At 41.8% G+C, this 19,996-nt stretch overlaps 1 protein-coding gene across 2 annotated transcripts in view; it reads right to left on the bottom strand.

Annotated features, from left to right (window-relative positions):
• plcl1 (phospholipase C like 1) overlaps positions 1–10,312 on the bottom strand; it is an 83,390-nt gene extending 73,078 nt beyond the window's left edge. For both annotated transcript variants that reach the window (XR_013965517.1, XM_080785687.1), the window contains exon 1: positions 9,362–10,312. Coding sequence is in view for 1 of the 2 variants with exons in the window: in XM_080785687.1 (XP_080641813.1) it covers positions 9,362–9,514 (153 nt within the window). In the remaining variant the exon portion in view is untranslated. The remainder of the gene's footprint in view (positions 1–9,361) is intronic.
• Between the last annotated feature and the right edge of the window lie 9,684 nt (positions 10,313–19,996).

Here is a 19,996-nt window from a genome sequence, read left to right as displayed (position 1 = left end):
AGGAAATGATAGCCAACCAATGCTTAGCTCCTTTATCTACCATTCTGACTTTATTTTCTCCCCTTCCTCTTTATCCATTTCCCCATCTCTCTCTCTCTCTCTCTCTCTCTCTCCCCTCCTGTGCTCTGTGTAGTTGATGCATTTCCATTTTCATTCCTGTTTTATTCTTGTTTCAAAGTTATTTTAATTGTGTTAACTTGTAGCGTGTTAATGTTTTGATTTTCCATGTGTTGTGTAAAGCACTTGTGCAAATGTCTCTCTCCCTCCGTGTCTCACCTTATCACCTTGGCAATAATTCAGGCTTCAGTTTCACATGTGAAAATCGTCACGCATACGATTCTTTTCAACATAGCCTTGTAACCTTATGATGTATGTATACGCATTACGGTTTTACTGACACCACAGGTATTTGTCACAGTCAAATGACAAGTCATACAAAATGTCTCTTGCACGTACATTCAATAAAAGCCTCTCTCTCCTTCTCTCTCTCAGACATGAAACTTACAGTATGTTATGTTTTGTTCTGTCTGTATTTATGTTGTATATGATCAAGAACCAGTATATTAAAAGAAAACAAGGAAAACAACTTTTGAATATTGCAATTAATGTCTGAAAAGGTGACATACAATCCCATGAGGAATGGGCCACGAGGTGCCATGACACTTAAATAAAATCATTGATTCATTCATTCATTCCCTCGCTCCTTAAAGGGATATTCAGTTTGCCAACAAATCATTCTGTCCACAAGAAACATTTGGAATTCGAATAGCAATGTATCGCATTATTACGCATTTTTGCTATTATTGAATCATTTTTTTTTAAATTGGGTATAGTTGTGGGTATTAATAGTTTTTGCATATAATGGCATGACCAAATCAGAGACACCAGGTTGAACGTGGTTAAGAAAAGAGTATGTCATCAGCAACACACAGGTTGCCATTAGCTGAAACACAATCGCAAATCCTTGCACTACACAGACTCCTTTTGTCCGTCACACTTGGAGAGACGAACACACTCTCTCGCACCAGCACACTGACGCACACAAATACTCACAACCAGCACACAAACACATGCACACAACACTGATGTGCACACACACGCACACAAAAGCAGCCTCCTGACCAGCAGCTGTGATGAGGTGGTGGAGTGTGTTCCTAGGGAGCTGTGGTGCCAGTAGGAGAACGATACTAGAAAACAGAGAATCCTCAGACACTCCGATGGCTGGCTGTCAGTGCTGACACACACACACACACACACACACACACAGTAAACAAATCATTGTCTGCTTCTCGCCACAGCAGGACGGAGTGAACAAGAGGGAAATATGCAGATTAGAAACAGAAACATGGAAAAGAGAGGAACCACTTAATATAACTCTTTTAAATCTTATAATCTATTATTATATTGTTATCCCCACCAGGCCAAACGTGACATTTAGGCCTATAACTCTGTAAGTTGTGCAATGTTTTCCCCCCTGGATTCCTTGGTCATGACACACAACTGCCTATATGGTCACACCATTGCCAGTAACTGCCTTCGAAAATTGTGGGTGGGCCCATCTTACAAAAAACACCATATGTCTTATATGACTTCAATCATAACCCAAATTGCAATCGCACGTTGAGGGGCCTCTATAGAATAGAGTGCACCTCAAGAAGCGCTTTACTTCTGCCAATAGGGGCCGCCACACATTTGTTGAAACAAACTGAGCCTTGGGTATAGGCAACCCAGCCTGGCGGAGATATGTGGTTAGGAGCACTTTTCTGGTTATTGTTTTATTTATTTTCATCCACCCTGTTGGGCATGGTCAAATTACAAGAATTGCACTGCCTGCAATGTTGCTCCAGCTGTATTGTACGTGCATGAGACAATGAAACACCTTGAAAACTGAACTCTTGAGAAAACACATGAGAGAAAGAGATATAGCCTTAGACAAAGAAGGAGAGGTTGAGAAAGAACAGGGCAATGGGACATAGCTAACAGGACCACATGATATCGTTTCTGAGAAAGGCCAGTAAAATGAACAAAGCAGTAAAAGTTCAAAACAATCTGGAGTGGTTATGCATCATCTTAGCTGACCGATTAGTTTCAACCACATAATTGTAACGTCAGCTTGGTCATCTTGGTTTCTTGACTGTTGACAACTGATGCGTCGTTATTAAGTTCAAATGTTATCTAAAGTCCAATAAAAGGCTGTAAACATAAGTCATGGGACCATATTTTAATGATTACCCGGGATACATAACCCAAAATGAATAAATGGATAAAAGCAGATAGCCTACGACCTGTTATATCATGAATCAGATCATTCGATCAGATAAGTCCGTTGGTCAGACACCTATATAAAAATATTTCTGTCTACTTTATCTCATCACAACATCATGTGTATAAAGCAAAAAATGCCTAAAATAATATGTGCAATATGTACAACATGTATAAACAAATATGTACATAAAACAAACAACTTTATGTCAAATTATGTGAGCCGAGATGTTGTCGGTCTCGAAACAGCAGCAACGGATATGGTCAGAGAGTGAAAGGACTAGAAGTCTAGAAAGCACTCAGTCAGTGGGCACAATTCCCCACCAGGGGCCACACCCCAATAATAACACTAACAGACAGTGCCCCTCTGTGTCTGATCACGGTGCAGGGGCTAGATCAAGGGGAATTCAACTAGATTAGGCTGGGGGCCACAATCACATCCACCAGACTTGTAATTAGCCCTAAAATATATAAATACATAATTATTTTATTTTTGGGATGGATTGTCACATTAATGCTAGTTATTAAATTGAGTTAAGGTTAAGGTGAGGTTGAACTTTTTGCGTGTACTGATACTTCTGTCAATTCTCCACATTCGTGCATGCGCATGTTTTCTGAAAGCTTATGGTTATGAAAAGGTCCAATAAAGTACAATTTGTACAAAGTATGTGTAACCAATGCCGCGTGCATTCTGAACGTATGCACATCTATTCTAGATATATGCATTTGAGAATGCTGCAGGCACGCAAGCTTCTTGTACGTACACTCACAGGAGTTATAAATGGGCCTTTAATCAGATGTGTCTGATGCGTGCGTGCGTGCGTGCGTGCGTGTGTGCGTGCGTGCGTGCGTGTGTGTGCGTGTGTGTGTGTGTGCGCATGAGTGTGCACACGTTTTCAAATGAAGGAGTGCATATTCCTTGTGATTTTAAAATAATTTAAGGAATGAATAAAGCCCAAATCACCTGAAAGTACATCTACATAACAATGTGGTAGCTTGCGCATCTGTACTTTTTGGAATGCGAAACAGCTTTGTACCAGAGAGATGTAAACAGAGATATACTGGCAAGTGGCCACAACTGAATTCAAAAACTTAATTGGACAGTCAATGTCTGTGCACCAGTGATTTGATTTAAATTATATACACTCAACATTACATCACGTTAAGGGGATGCTTCATGAACACATGCTTTGGGGAAATCATTAAGTTGGTGACAGGTTCTATATGATATCATTGGATATGTTCTATTTTGGGTTAATTGCCCAACCCTACATCCTCCAGTGCAGTGATAAGAGCAGTCAGGCAACACGCAGGTCTGTCAAGGAGACAGTCAACAAGCCTTCCCCTGAGCCACATCGTGAAATCCTGTATGTCTGTCTGTCAGTCAGTCAGTGTGTGTGCATGTCAGTGTCTGTTTGTCTGTGTCTCAACTCTCAATGTGTGTCTGTCAGTAAAAGTGTGTGCGCGTCAGTGTGTGTGCGCGACCCTGCACGTCTGTCTACTACGTAATTTATACTGCATTGAAAATCTATTCTTTTGGCAGTCAAAAAGACTAAGTAATCAGGTATTAACAGTGTGCAATGCGACTGAGCATAAATTTGGTTTTAATCCTGCTCACGGATGCCTGAATGACACATCCACCACACCACAGAGTTTGTGCTTTGGTTGGTTTGCATGGTTTGGCCTATTGCACAGTAATGCTATTTGCTGTTGGTTTGGAAAGGGGAAGATTAATATTGCGTCCCTGGCTCCAATCGGTTTAACTTGATTGAGATTAACGTCCCACTTACTCATTCTAATATGCAGGAAAATGGCTCACTGACAGCCAGGCCAACGAATCCATGTGGGAGTGACCTGAATTATAATACAGTATAAATGGCTGATTGTATGTAAACTGGACAAACAGAAGAAACTTTTCTTTCAATTGAATTTCTGACATATTTCTAATTACATTAAATTTCTCTGCTTTTTACTTTTACTATCCCTCTCAAACACACAAACACACTATTTCTATTAGATGTCACATAGACCAATTTTAAAACCTGTCAATTCATATTTGCTACGGAAAAATGTGAAGAGAAAGTTGCTAAGGAAAACCGTGAAAATAGAGTTCAGATGAGTTGGAATTCGGTATTTCAATGCATAATATTAAAATTGGACATTTCTAAATCCAAGTGCACTTAAATTGTTTTTCACTCTATTCCCCTAACGTGACAGAGGGTTTCTATTTCATACTAATTTCTTCTCAGTGTGGTTGGACACAACAGAACTCTGAACAATCAGCTCACATTCACACTTGTACTTTCTCTTTTCTTGTGCACCTCTGCTTTAATGACAACTGGCCCTGACATAAAGACCTACAACTGTCTTAAGTGTGCTTATGCAAGTGTGCGTGTGCACGCCTAAGTGTGTGCGTGCAAGTGTTTACAATTGGAAAGATTTGAATTGACCCGGAGAGAACATCTCAAAAATGTTTAACTTGTCGCACATTCCAATAGTACCGGTATATCCTTTCGACGTTATTTAAAGGACCACTTCACCACTTTTCAACCTATCTTCATATAATAGTCCTCACTAATGAATTGAGAGATCTGATCTATTCAAACATAACGAATAATCAATGCAAAGTTCGCTTTGGGCCAATCATTTCTCAGTTAGTAACAGTATGGAGAGCGGCTGAAAAATTGCGCAAGATTGATTTGAAATGGAATTCGTTTTCTCCAGTGTTCAACAATGATGGTTTGCTTTTGGACAATCGTCCTATTCGTTTTCCCAGATGGAGTTCCAAGGGGATTCATACTTTGGGTGATTTATTTGATGTCAATGGTTTACGTTCTTTCCAGAATTTATGTGATATTTTTAACTTGCCCGGTAACTCTTTCTTTTTCTATCTACAATTGAGAACTGCCATGAGGACATACGGGGTTCCATGGCAGACCCCCCTTGCAATGCACCCTTTGCATAGACTTATCTGTGATGTTAGATCAAGAGGTTTTGTTTCCATATTGTATGATTATTTATTAGAATCTAGTTATGAGACCTTGGCTGTCGATACTGTATGGAGGAATGACATACCAAATCTAGATCCAGATTGGAGCTGGGATACAGTGTGGTCTAATGTTGCCCTATCTTCTAGGAATCCCGATCATCAGCAAATTCATCTAAATTTTGTTCATAGGACATACTTAACTCCCCGCAGATTGTGTGCTATGCGGATTTTAAATAACCATAACTGCACTTTCTGCACTCCGAACACCATAGGTACATTCTTTCATATGGTGTGGGAGTGTCCGGATGTCCTTACATTTTGGAATTTGGTTGCTGCTAAACTTTCGATTATTCTACAAATTAACATTACACCCTCCCCATCTCTATTCTTATTAAACGATGTATCCCAATTGCCTTTAAATAATACCCGTATTCGTGTCTTCTTTGCTGGCGTAACGGCCGCAAAGAAGATGGTTGCTTCGCACTGGAAACCACCTCACACATTGACATTTCGCCAATGGGCTTTGACCTTTCTGGATATCATTTATCTAGAGATGTCAACAGCAAGATTGCACGGCGCAAAAGAGGAAAACATTGAGATTTGGTCTGGTATTGCAGATTTGGTTGGGGACATGATTTAGTCATTATTATTTATTTGTTGTATGTTCCCATTGCACAGTGGTAGGAGTCCTGACATTGTCTTTTTGTGGCATCTTTGGTCCCGGGGGGAGGGGTGGGTGGGATTGTTTGTTTTTGTGTTCCTTGCTTTTGCTGTTATGTGTTGTTTTTACATGTGTTTTGTTTTCTTTATTCATTCATGGTGTTAACATTTTATTGTAATTTATTGTCTTAAATAAAATAAAAACATTTGATAACAAAAAAAATAGTCCTCACTAATAATAATGAAAAAAATGGCACAATTTTTTTCTACTCGGTCTGTATCTCATAGGAGGGTTGTGGGCAGTTCAGAAACCGTCCTCCAGTGATTATCGATGGGGAATACAAGCTAATAGAAACTGCAGGCTTTCTAGTCCTGAAAAGTTGCAATGCGAAAATGGAAGCCATCGTTCTCACGATAATAAAAATCGAAACATTTTTGTACAAAAATCTGCCTAATGATGATCTCACTGGAGGACGGTTTCTAGGACTGCCCACAGACCTCCTATGAGACACAGACTGAGTAGGAAAAAATCATGCCATTTTATCATGATTATTAGTGAGGACCTATTATTTGAAGATAGGTTGAAAAGTGGTGAAGTGGTCCTTTAAACACACATACAATGTCACACACACACACACACACACACACACACACACACACACACACACACACGCAAAAAGTTGTTAAGAAGAGATATGCTATCTAGCCTCTGGCACATCTCTGGGGTTTCACATCCATTTACACCCAATGTAAGACCAGTGCAGGTATGCAGGTGTATCGAGCTCTTTATGGACAAATGAACACTGTGAGCTGATTTTACAGTGTACAGCAGGGATGTACATTACGGTTACCACCATGTACCACTTCAAAGTTCACTGGCTGTGCAGTGACCGCGTTAAAGTTGCAATCTGAAACTTATTTAAAAGAAATGAAAAAGTTATTTTAACCGATCTGGAAGTGTTTGTTACAATAATATAAGAATAAGAATTCTAGTCTAGAATTCTCCCATAGGGAGACCACCTTCAACCGCTTCAGATCATGTACGTGTTACATTGTTGTAACAAACACTTCCAGATCGGTTAAAATAACTTTTTCATTTATTTTAAATAAGTTTCACCAGGGTCTAGAATCTAGACCCTGGTGTCAGGTAGGACATCTACTGGTTGACAAGTAGTACTGCCTGAAGCTTATTATGCCCAAAATACCTCCCCTGCCAGTAAGCAGGGATTTCCACTTGTGTGAACGGTAGAAATTTGGCCTCTCGAGCAGATGAACCGAGTTTGAATCCTGGGCAGAAAATAGAAATTTCGAATCGCAGTTCTTTGTCTGCATGTGATGGATTGGGGGGAGGGGGGGATTGCGTGTGTATGAGCAGGGCCGTCTGCCAGACGTTCTGGGCCCCGTGACAAGATACGATACCAGGCCCCTTTAAACATAAACTGAAAAATGATATTAATACTGCGGGCCCCCATGTACAGTAACCCTCGGGCCCCACGAATCATTATCACTTTTCAAGTTTTCATGGCTCTATGGCAGCCATGTGTGCATGAGCATGCATGTTCTGACTGGTAATCTGAGCCTTGACGAGGCGGGGTAAGACCACCTCAGCCTTTCTGTCATTTTCCAGTGGGCTCAGCGGGCAGTAGGTTTCGATGCACAAAGAGGCTTAATGAGAGGGTGGGGACCCCCCTGTGTTGTTTCAGCAATGGAGCTGTGGAACAGGGCTGAAGTGTGAACATTTACCGCCACCACCTAACGTCCTAACCAGAACAAAATGCTTCTCTTAAGCCATCCCAGTTTATTCTACCAGACACTTCAATCTAGGGCTGGGCGTTCAAACCAATATCACGATTACTTCAAACTTTTGCCTCGATAACGATTAACGCATGCATGGAAGGAGGCATGAGGTCAGTCCGCTGTATAATAATTAAAAAAATCATCCCATCTCTCTTCTTTTCAGTTTTCACCCTGCCTCACACACACACACACACACACACACACACACACTCCTTCTCTTGCTCCCTCTCCTTCCTGCTTTGCATGGTGACAGCTGATCGTGCCTGTCACTGACATCGCCCCTCTCATCTTGCTCTGTCCCTCCTTTCATCTACTTCCTGCCAGCGAGTATCAGTGGCACAGTGATTGACTTACCCATGTGACCAGCTGCAACTTTATTTAAAATTAAGCCCACAACCCGGGTCAATTCAGAGTCAGACCGCTGCAACTGGCTGCTATAGTTCCAACAAGTTGTGTATCTTTGATGTGGACTGAGCTTTACGCGGCATCATACATTAATAGGAATTCTGTTGAATATAATTATAGTGATCCTGAAGATGGGGTTCCTCAATCACTACCTCTCATGTCTACATTCACTACCTCTCATGTCTACATATCCACCTCAGGAGAGGTGGATATGTTAGACATGAGAGGTAGTGATTGTCAAACATGATCCCTGCTCACTCAGTGGGTTCAGATGACCTGCAATTTGATCACAGGTGACCATGGAAAACCAGGGTAGTCTGTTTGTAGGCGAGGGTCCATCTGACGGTAGCAAACGAAAACCACAACACGTCACCTGTCTGTCAATCTGCTAGTGATCTTAATCTGTCTGCTAAAAATGTCAACATGTCAGTTTGTCAAAGTCAAGACTAGGCCAACCCCGCCCACACAGTAAACCACAGGTTTATTTATCACCCAAGTGACCAAGTGCATACATTATAACTATGCTGGCAAGGAAATATTATAGTGCAATATCCAGTAGGCCTATGCTGTGTAAATCACACAAAACGCAGGAACCCAGCTCATCAGCCTGTGCGTCATAGCATTATTAACACAAAAGAATGCTTAGAAAGTAGGTTAAGCTTTCTTATGAACGGGATTTTTTTTCACGTGGCATGATTAATCCAACAAAGAATGTAGTGTGGTTACTTTCATAACCAGTCAAATGTGAGAGAGCCTGGGATTATTCAGATTGGCTGGCCAGTGGCCTGGCATGTGAATATACCGGTATAGGTACGCACGTGTGCCGCGTTGAAGGACGTACGTGACCAGAGGATCGCCCAGCTGGTGGCATGAAATGCGCTGTTGTAATGTCCAGTGCGCGTCCAGTACCCTAATAGGCTACTGTAGGCTACGGTACAGTAGACATGCAGGCAGCCCAGGATACATCTGGGTTCAGCTGCATACCTACAGACTTGGGCTATACAGCTACTATTTAAGCCCTCTCTCTCTACACTAAACTAAACAAACTAAAACCAAACCAGCAACATCCCCTGTCGTCGTTTGATTTGAGTTGAAGAAATTAACACACCTGCCTCTATAGCCCAACTGATGACTGACACCAGATTTAAAAGCAATAATATTACGGAAATATGCCTAATTTATGGTTCTGAACGTGTTGACCATAACAAAATGAATGCAATAGTACATGTTTCAGTCACGGTCTCTAACCTTTATGATGCTGCTTCGGCGCGGAGCTGCTTTCACCGACTCTAGGAGGATGGCGTCGGTGTCCTGGCCACCACCACCGGGGAGGATAACGCCGCTCCGCCGGCCACGGGACGCTCTCGGTGGGATGAACTCGTCCTCATCGCGCTCCGACATGTCGACAAGAAGCCTAGCTTGGTTTCAAACTTTTCGGGAGAAAATCAATCTACTGGACGAATTTGCCTCGCGCGAAGTTTCTCTTGGTTGTTTTTGGCTGCCATTTAAATGACAGCTGGGTTAGGTGCGAGCAGCGAGAGTCCGAGAGGCAGCACTTTTCTAAAAGCTTAATCCAAGTGGGCTCGGTCGCTCATCTGTGACCAGAGCAGAGAAGAACCCGAACCAGTGACTCCACTCCCCCTAATTGTGTCCAGAGAGACCACCACGACAAAATGTTCAGAAAGAATCACTAGTGTTCACATTCAGCAGCCGGCAGCTCAACTGAAATTAACAGAACATCATTCAATTTCACCCCCACGCACAGTCTTCTCTTTTAAAATCAGACCATTATACACGCATGTAGATAGCTACTTTGTAATGAACGGGGATTGATATAGGGTGCAGCCCCCCTGGGATGGGTTGCTCTCCATGCAACAAGTCTCTCCGTGAGGTGTGGGACTGTGCGCTGAGATGCGTGTCGTCCGTCAAAACATTCACTTAAAGAGTTAAAACAACCTTCTCTTGGTGGAAACTGAAAGGCATGTGGCAAAAAAAAGCTGGGGGGTCTGGCTTGTTGGATGTATCCAGATTGGCGTTCCAAAACTAAAAGCCTAGGTTTTTCTCCCAAAATCGGTTTCAAAGTGCTGAAGAGGGTTCAACGCTGTTTTGCGCGCACTCAGGAAGCGAACCCTCATGTTCCAACGGTGTACACATTGCATGCGCTCAGCGGAGCCACGGCCAAAGCACTGAAAGCAGTTAAGTAGTCTGAACAACAAGCCGACTTTTCACGAGAATGAGGAACACAACTGACAGCTGCACCGCCTCTCGTCCGTTGATCTCGCTTCATCCATTCACCCTGCTCCTCCCATACCCGGCCACAAAGCATGAGTGACACGCGGTGGAGCCAATGCGCTCCACCATGTGGAAACTAGTAGTAGCTCCAGAGCGCAGATGGGTGGAGTGGGGAGTGGTGGCTCTGGAATGCCTCACTAGACTGGTACGGTTCCAGATGTTCCCTTGGCTTAAAGGCAGTGTGGTTCTCAAACTTTTTCATATAGTCCTAGACTCCTAGAGTGAGTCAGACCCCCCCAAATGAATGTTTTTGCCTTTTTGGCCAATAAAAAAGTCAAACTCCTTTGCCAAACACAAGAACACAAGATTTGATAAAAGAGCATTAATCCAGAATTAATAATAATATTTTATTATTTTTACCTTATTACTTGCGCAAGCAGAGCGCACAAGTAATAAGGTAAAAATTATAAAATATTATTATTAATTCTGGATTAATCTCTTTTATCAAATCTTGTGTTCTTGTGTTTGGCAAAGGAGTTTGATTTTGGAGGCTTATGCTTATGCAATTACTTTTGGTCCACATGGAAAATGGATTTCAAAATGGTTTCAATTGGTAGCAAGATGATCCCATGCATAAGCCAAAAAGTAATGTGAATCCTGTCCAAACATTAGCTCAATGTCCAAAGAAAGACATTCAGTCGCTGGCCAGTCAACTCTCTCTCCTGTGTTTTGCTGAAACTCAAGGCCTCATGCTATGCTGGTGGTATCTCGTGGTAATAGCTTACCACGAGATATCTATTATTTAGTTAGTTTCAGTTAACTATAATAACCCTGGTCTGAAGAAGTTCCTGTGAGTATTCTGGAGAAGGGAGAATATCCCAGAATTGATTGATTGAATACTTTTAGTCAGAAATGTTAACAGCACGAGATAGGCCTATACAGTCAAGACATTCAGCCAAAATCCAGGTTTGATGAGGTCAGTGTCGTGATCTTCATATGGAGAGGGCCATAGCTTATATGGAGCATCGACCATATATGGTGGCATGACGTGTCACAAGGCGTAACGGGCTGACGGCCATATATGGTGGTGCGACCTGACGGACGGACGGACAGGCTTTGCAGGATTTCATAGTAATCTGCGACCTACAGTCGCAATTGTTATTATTGTTTCTGTGGACCAATCAGTGTCATAACTGAACAGTCATGAATTACAAATTTACATTTCAATTAATGTTCTTAATAATCTTGTGAGACGTTTTACGCACATGATGGAAATCAGTGAGAGCTTATTGCCACCCTCTACAGTTTACTTTAGTCGACACGCTGCAGAAACCAGTGGACGTGTAGACTCCTACTCCTTTCACTATCACCCTCACTTTAGAATGATACGCTTTTATGTAACAGACACAGAGGTCACTACTATGCACCCAAAAGAGCATTCTGCATAGGCCTCACCTCTGTGACGACATGCCACAAAATAGCTAGACTTTCAGCATCTAATAATACGGCTTGTAGTGTAGGTGAAACAGTTTGAAGGTAACTGTGACTTCACTTAAAATCTAATTTGCTCTATCCCACTTTTTTCAACGACCTTATGATCCCAAGTAGCAAATCCCCTGTGAAGCCCCTGTGAAGCCTTGTGAGATGTGGCTCACGAGGGCACTGTGGAATGTCATCAGCCTGTGTGGGCTATTAGCGCACAGAGACCACCAGGTCACACCTTGATGAGGGACGTCAGGATCTACTTTTTCTCAAATGTGCGAGAGTCTTGAATAGAAAGCTGACTCTCTAGGACGGTCATGATAGCCTACGCTTTTGCTGTGTTGCTAAATTGACATTGTATATGAGAATATGTTACTTATTATTGTGCCTAGTCAGATATTTACCTATGATTTTGGAGGCTTATGCAGTGGAGGCTTTAGGCTTATGCAATTACTTTTGGTCCACATGGAAAATGGCCTTCAAATGGTTTCAAGGTAGCAAGATGATCCCATGCATAAGCCAAAAAGTAATGTGAATCCTGGCCAAACATTAGCTCAATGTCCAAAGAAAGACATTCAGTCGCTGACCAGTCAACTCCCTCTCCTGTGTTTTGCTGAAACTCAAGGCCTCATGCTATGCTACCACAGTGGTGTGAGAAGAGGGACACAGAGGGAGAAGGCATTTGTATGGATGGTGTGTGTGTGTGTGTGTGTGTGTGTGTGTGTGTGTGTGTGTGTGTGTGTGTGTGTGTGTGTGTGTGTGTGTGTGTGTGTGTGTGTGTGTGTGTGCACAGGCTCATGTGCATGAGGGTACATATTCTCTTGATGCATTGTTGAGTTTGTCTGCTATCACCCTCAAGGCCTTGAAAAATTCTTCCCAATGCCAAAGAACAGCCCATCCTCAACTGCTACAAACTCCATTTTCCTGCTCTCCCTTTCTCTCTGTCTCTGTCTCTCACTCAGCTCTCTCTCATTCACTCTTGTACACATCCACCACTCACACAGACACAAACATTTCTCAACAACCTTCGGCAGCACGTAAACATCACCATATAGCACACATTTGGACTCTGTAGCACCCTCAATTCAACCACTTTGCAACGTCCAGTGGATCCACATTCAGTGTTTTCATATCAAACATCTTGGGCCAGCGGGTTTAATCCTCATTCCTTTATTTACTTTACCATCATCAGTCATGTCAGACAGTTCTGGGGAACAGTTTTGCATTCAGGGTAAAACAGCCAAAGATAATCCACTCCATGGGTGGCCAATCTTTCCGTAGCGTTTGTTTCCATTTCTCTTAGCTCTTAGCGTAGTTCAATGATGTGACGTCAAACACTCACGTGCATCATACAGTATTTAAGCCTAATATACTGTATACTTTGTCAAAGCCCTTAAGCCCAATTTATACTTCAACATATTAAAACAATAATAAAGAAATGCGTCGCTCTTCACTTGAAACTAACTTTTTAACTTGTTTTATTAACTTGTTTCTGTTTTCTGGTTATATAAATCAGCACACTAGTGATGGTCAGTGACAGCCCTGTACAACAACATCTCTATTGTTAGTAGTGGGGGAGCAAACGCTGCTTCCATCATGATCCATTACAGAAGACATTTCACCGAATTGAGACAGAAGAGTAAGATGGCTAATGTTGCTTTTTCACAGTGTTATATATAAATCCCCTCATAGGAGCTTCACTTATTCCTACTACATTCCTGTGTAGAGTAGAATAGAGTCTATAGAGTTTCATTGTTGCTATAATGCTACAATGTAGACTAGAGACTCTAGTCTACACTACTACAGGTGTACTCGCAGGAACTTCTTCAGACTAGCTTACCACGAGATATCTATTATTTAGTTAGTTTCAGTTAACTATAATAACACGAGATACCACCTGACAGGGGGGAGTTTCCCCGGTTGGACGTAGCGCGTGGAAGGAACACGTTATTCCAACCATACACAGACTTGCAAAATGGGTAGCAAAAAAATACATATCCAGCCGATCGCAGTACTTGTGCGCTCTGCTTGCGCAAGTAATACGGTAAAAATATTATTATTAATTCTGGACTAATGCTCTTTTATCAAATCTTGTGTTCTCGTGTTTGGCAAAGGAGTTTGATTTTGGAGGCTTATGCTTATGCAATTACTTTTGGTCCACAAGGAAAATGGATTTCAAAATGGTTTCAATTGGTAGCAAGATGATCCCATGCATAAGACAAAAAGTAATGTGAATCCTGTCCAAACATTAGCTCAATGTCCAAAGAAAGACAATCAGTCGACCAGTCAACTCTCTCTCCTGTGTTTTGCTGAAACTCAAGGCCTCATGCTATGCTACCACAGTGGTGGTATCTCGTGGTAATAGCTTACCACGAGATATCTATTATTTAGTTAGTTTCAGTTAACTATAATAACCCTGGTCTGAAGAAGTTCCTGCGAGTATTCTGGAGAAGAGAGAATATCCCAGAATAATGGAAAGTGAAGGGTGCGGATCCCGAGCGAGAAAAACGCCACGCAGTTGGATCCGTTTTGTATCATCTCCTGCTGTGTGTTGAGGTGAAGGTCTTCTTTAGTGCTGTTTCCAATCCTCTGTGCACACATTCTGGCCAAGAATACATAGCCTGTATACTGTGAAAACTTCCATAACAATACATTGAGACTTCAGTCCAGATGGGTGGCATTTCAGGGATGCCAGGCTGTCTGGAGCTCACTTGTCTGGTGACACATCATCAGGGAGGCAAGAAAGAACAACAGCAACCTGTCAGTGGTGTGGCTTGACCTGCCAAATACACATGGCTCCATTCCATGATTCCACACACGCTAGTACTGTATAGCTCACACTGCCCAAACATTACGTCTGCAGCAAAATGAGAGATCTCTACTACTAAAGCTGCATAGTGCAATTGGCGCTCTTTCAGTTAATTAATGGCCAAGTGTATTTAATCTCCAGTGGAACCGATCTTCAACCCTAGGTACGTGTAGTTAGTTGATTGCCCGACTTCAGTTGTTGAAGTCGTTCTTTGTTCCCTGACATGTGGAACCTTTTTGGACTAAAGCTATTGTCATTTTTGTATGGGTAATTGCCTGGGCCCAAGTCTGACTGTACTTTTTCAATCTTTTCTTTTCTTTCTACCCCCTCAACTCTCTCTCACAGGCATTTGGCAGACACTCTTAATCCATCTCTTAATACATAACAAATAGTCATCGTGAATCATACGTAAGATAAGAACTTAACAGTGGAATATCTATAATGAAACTATACGTATGTAACCGGTGTAATCTGTCTGTCCGTTGTGTTGAATGGACAGACGGACCCAGAACTCTCTTTGGAAACCACGCTTTATTCTGACAAAGAACAGACACGTCTCCACGTTAGCTCTCAGTAGTGCATAGACTCCTCTCTTGTTCCAAGACGGAAGTATACATAAGCAAACGACAGTAACACAACAAATAATAAAACGTAACATACCTGACAAAGAATAACAACAGACACGTCTCCACGTTAGCTCTCAGTAGTGCATATACTCCTCTCTAAACAGAGTTAAACAAACACTGTATAAATCAATTTGCAAGTACAATTCTTATTATGTCATACAGAGAAGTCAACAAAGACACCCACCTCGTTCCAAGACGGAAGTACATAAGGAAGAGGTGGAGGTGTCGCAGGACATTTATACAGGGGGCAAAAGGGGGAGACTTAAAGGAGCTGTGACCTCTTATGCACTATGTATTCCTACACACATGAACCATGGAGAATTAAGACAGGTAGAAGCACTTATTTGTATCATATTTTGTGTAATTATATAATACTGTTACACGTATACACTATAGAGTGCTATGTCTACATAAAATGCTATCTAAGTTACTTAAGTTTAGCCTTTGCATACGCCTGTAAGGTCGCTGAGGCTAGGGCAAGTGCTACGGCAAGTGCTACGTACGTACGGACTAAGATGGAAGTGGGTTTTCAGACGACGGCAGAAGATTGGGAGTGAGTCTGCAGTTCTAATTGCAATGGGAAGTGCATTCCATAGTTTTGGAGCCAGAAGGAAGAATAGTTTGAGACGAGTGGAGCGTTGTCCGGCATTTTTAGTGAAGGTACTTCCAGCTTCCCTGTGTTTTCTTTTTTCTTTTTTTATATATTCATGATACAATTCATAGAAGAGCAGTACAGAATTATCAGGATTGCACAAAAGGTCAGAGGACTTAATTCCATTGTGATCCAAATAAATAAATAAATAGTTACAGCATATGCTAAGAAGAACATGTGTACTTAACATTACACTACTAATGACATTTACAACCGGCCATCATAGATCAATAAACAAAAGACAATAAATAGATATAAATAGATAAATACAGCACTATACTAACTTGCCCATCAGCCACTTTTTCAACATATTTTTAAAAATGTTCAAAGACTGGGCAAATTTAATTTTGTTCCAATCCTCCACCCCTGTATATTTAAACGAGCTTCTACCTACCCTATGTCTCAGGTTTGGTGGTTTAAGATCAGCTACACTAGCCCTTGTGTTCAAACTATGGAACTGGTTAACACACGGGAAGTAACCTTTAAAATATTTTGGGCATTGTTCTTTTAAAATGTTATAGACCATAATGAGTCTCAGTTGTTGTATTCTGCCTTCCACTGGGAGCCAATTTAATTCTCTAAAATGGTTAGCGCCAATGTGGGTTCTTGGGGAGAGATAAAGGACTACCCTCATTAGTTTATTGTTGGATGATCTGAGCCTGTGGAAGGGTTTGTAGGGACTTGCAAGATATGGGGAGGCCATACATTTGTTTGCTTTGAAGGCCAGAGTTTTGTACTCTCTGTGCACTACTGTGCCGGCCGCGACCGGGAGCTGAGAAGGGGGGAGACGTGAGAATTTTGGCTGGTTGAATACCAAGCAAACTGCTGCATTTTGGATCATTTGGAGAGGCATATAAGTGTGCATGCCGGTAGGCCAGTAAAGGGGGGAGTTACAATAGCCAAGTTTTGATATGACTGATGTCTGGATAAGGAGCCGGCTGACTCCTGGGTAAGGAAGGGTCTAATTCATCAAATGAGTGTAAATCTACAGGATCGAGTGACTGCTGTAATATTCTAATTACAAAATAACTTTACATTATGATACTTCACATTTTTCATTCAGTAATCTTTTATATTCTGTAAGTCCTACTGCTCTATATTGGTTAATTGGTGTAGTTCACTTTGAATGAATATCAGAATACTGTAGTTTTATTCACAAGATACGGTATGTGCAGGAATTTGTCTGGCTAACACACAGAGCTATACTGTAGATAGCTTACACTGTTCGTCTTACTATATTGTGAAAGCATACCACACAGACCACGCAGTGCAAGGACATATTATTTGATGAAAGGCTTGAAAACATGTGCGTGCTTGCTATGGTTTTCTTATAGTTTTCAACCCCAATCTTATGCAGAAACTAAATAAATATATGATGAAAAACACAAAGGCAAAGGGTTCATAGAGCAATCTCTCTCACAAGTCATTCAACTTCTATTCCCTCGAAACTAATTGTGACTAGGATGCTATAGACACTAGATGGCAGCATTAGCAAAGGAATACATATAGTCATCTTTGGTTTTCTTGGTTTTCTCCATTGATATGGACTACTATGTGTTCCTGTGATACAGATACCCCTCTGTTATCCATGTAATTTATGAGAACGTTTACAGAGCAAAGGATTCCCCTCACATCTGTGACTATATGCACCAAAGAAGACGACAATTAAATATAGGTTAGGTTTATTAATGCTAGTTGAATGTTTCTAACTTTACATGGTTAATTAATAAATGTTGCTGTGTATAGCATACCTTCCATTTCTCTGATAGTACTGTGGTGATGTTATAAACTCAAGCTGAGAGGAGGATATTCCAGTTTCATAGGAGTGTTTAATGTGTACAGGAGTGTTTAATGTACTCCTGTACACACTGTCCAGTTCCTTCCCTTGCATTGAACTGTGTTTAGCCAAGGAGGGCCCCGGGTTTCCTCCCCAGTGTGTCTTGTGTAGGGGGGAGCCGAGTACCCGAATGACAGTGGTTTCCTCCTGTCTTGGTCAAGTCCGCAACTTGCGTATATCCCTTCATCCGAAAGACTAAATGCAAATGCACTGTCACTTATATTAAGGTTAAAACAGCTCTATTAATTCATAACATGACATAACATGACACAACAGAGTGGAATAGACAATAGAACTCAAACTCTGCAGGTGTTTTCATGGGATGATGGGACAGCCGGGGTAGGAGGAAACCCACTGCCTCTCACACAAAGGGATAAATATACATACAGTCATTGTACTTCTCCTTAGCTTTCCTCTAATAATTCCCTCCATCTTGCCAGCTGTTTCCTTCCTCTCTTTCCTTTAATCCATTCAGACAACATAACTGTCCTGCTGGATGGAAAGTTCCTTGGCTTTTCAGAGGAGCTAATCTATGCCTGTTCAGAAACTAACTAACTAAACGGGGAGGAAGAACATTAACGTGTCGTGCACATCAAAGGTCCTTATAAAACAAGGCTCCAGACTTGCCAAAACAAACTGGTCAGGCTACTACTTGGCCTCACTCCCAAAACCCACCTCACCCCTGCCCATTTTGACAGGCTGGAATGGCTTAGGGTTGACGACAGACAGAGTACAGCATCTTGCAATGGGTCTGGTGGTCTATAACATTGACATTCGCTACACCACCAAGATACCAATGTACCTGTCTAAAAATACTTAATGTCAACAAAGTCCTCACCCACAACACCAGAGGAAGTTCAACAAACCATGTGCAACCCAGATTCGGCTCAAACAGACTAAATTAATTTCGCTCCTATGCCAGCAAAATGTGGAACACCCACCAACAGCCATTAAGACATTCACCATACTGTAATTTTTTTCCCTTTTTACTTTCTTTATATGATGATTTCCTGTTTTTTGTTATAAAAGTGTATATTTGTATAGGCTAAGGCTACGTCTATAAATCACCTTTTGTGGTTTATATAATGTCTATAATGTCTAATGTCACACACGTGTGTGTGCGTAATTGCGCAGTGTATGTGTGTTTGTGATGGACAGACAGACAGACAGACAGACAGACAGACAGACAGACAGACAGACAGACAGACAGACAGACAGGGCAAATATCTCACAACGGGTAAGGGCTAGTATTACAAATTGAGACACACACACACACACACACACACACACACACACACACAGCAGCCTCATGTGGGTCTGTCCATCACAAAAGGGTTAATGGCGAGAGTGTAGTGTGCAGAGCAGCAGGCCTGGGTCTGTGTTTGGATCTGGGCCCTTAATGGTCCTTTCCTTAACAAAAGTAAATGAGGGCAGAGTCAGAGTGGAAGAGGTCAGGGGGATTTGGGGAGTGTGTGTGCGTGTGTGCGCTTGTGTGCGTGTAATCAGATTGGAGGGTGAAAATCGAACAGTCATCTTGTGACATCCTCTGCCTCTCAGCGGTGGTAAGGACTTAGATGTTAATGGCGGCGGTGGGGTTGGGGGTTGTTGCATGGTGAGTGGTGACATATGCCAGCCACCTAAATAACACTTAACATTCAGGAAACATGACCCTGTCACCCACATGTGGCCACCTATAACAAGCTTTTGGGCTAGGTTTTGGATTACAAATATCACAAGTCAAGAGGTTGCTTTATCTGACATGATGACCTATTGATGATTTGTGTGACTTGCTGCTAATGGTGTTAATGGCAGAGTGGAAGAGGTGAGTGTATGGCTGTATGGCAAACACACGCACAAAGAAAATGACTTGCCTGCTGTCAACTGTGAGTGTTCTCTCATTGCCCTCAGTGCATCTGAACCCCTTCTGTTGCTATGCTGGGATTTTCCTTCACTTGCCCTATAGTGACAGACTGTGTGAAGTAGAGTCTACTTCACACAGTCTACTTAGTAGACCATTACAAAGCTTATAAAGTCGCCTATAGGGGCAGTGGTTTCCAGGCCCAGGCCCCAAAGATCACATGCATGTCAAAATAAGATTTAAAACATACATGTTAGAATCATAACACACATTCCATTCCATACCAATTGATTTACAGAGATGCCTTTAATGCATTTCGTTTGACATTCTATGTTAATAACTCATGGCATGTACTTATATAGCTTGTGGCCTGAGATTCTGTTTCAT

The sequence above is a fragment of the Protomyctophum bolini genome (assembly GCF_963924005.1).
Source record: "Protomyctophum bolini genome assembly, chromosome: 16".
Taxonomy (NCBI): Eukaryota; Metazoa; Chordata; class Actinopteri; order Myctophiformes; family Myctophidae; genus Protomyctophum; species Protomyctophum bolini.
The sequence above is the reverse complement of the archived record's forward strand: the minus strand, read 5'-3'. Positions and strand labels throughout refer to the sequence as shown.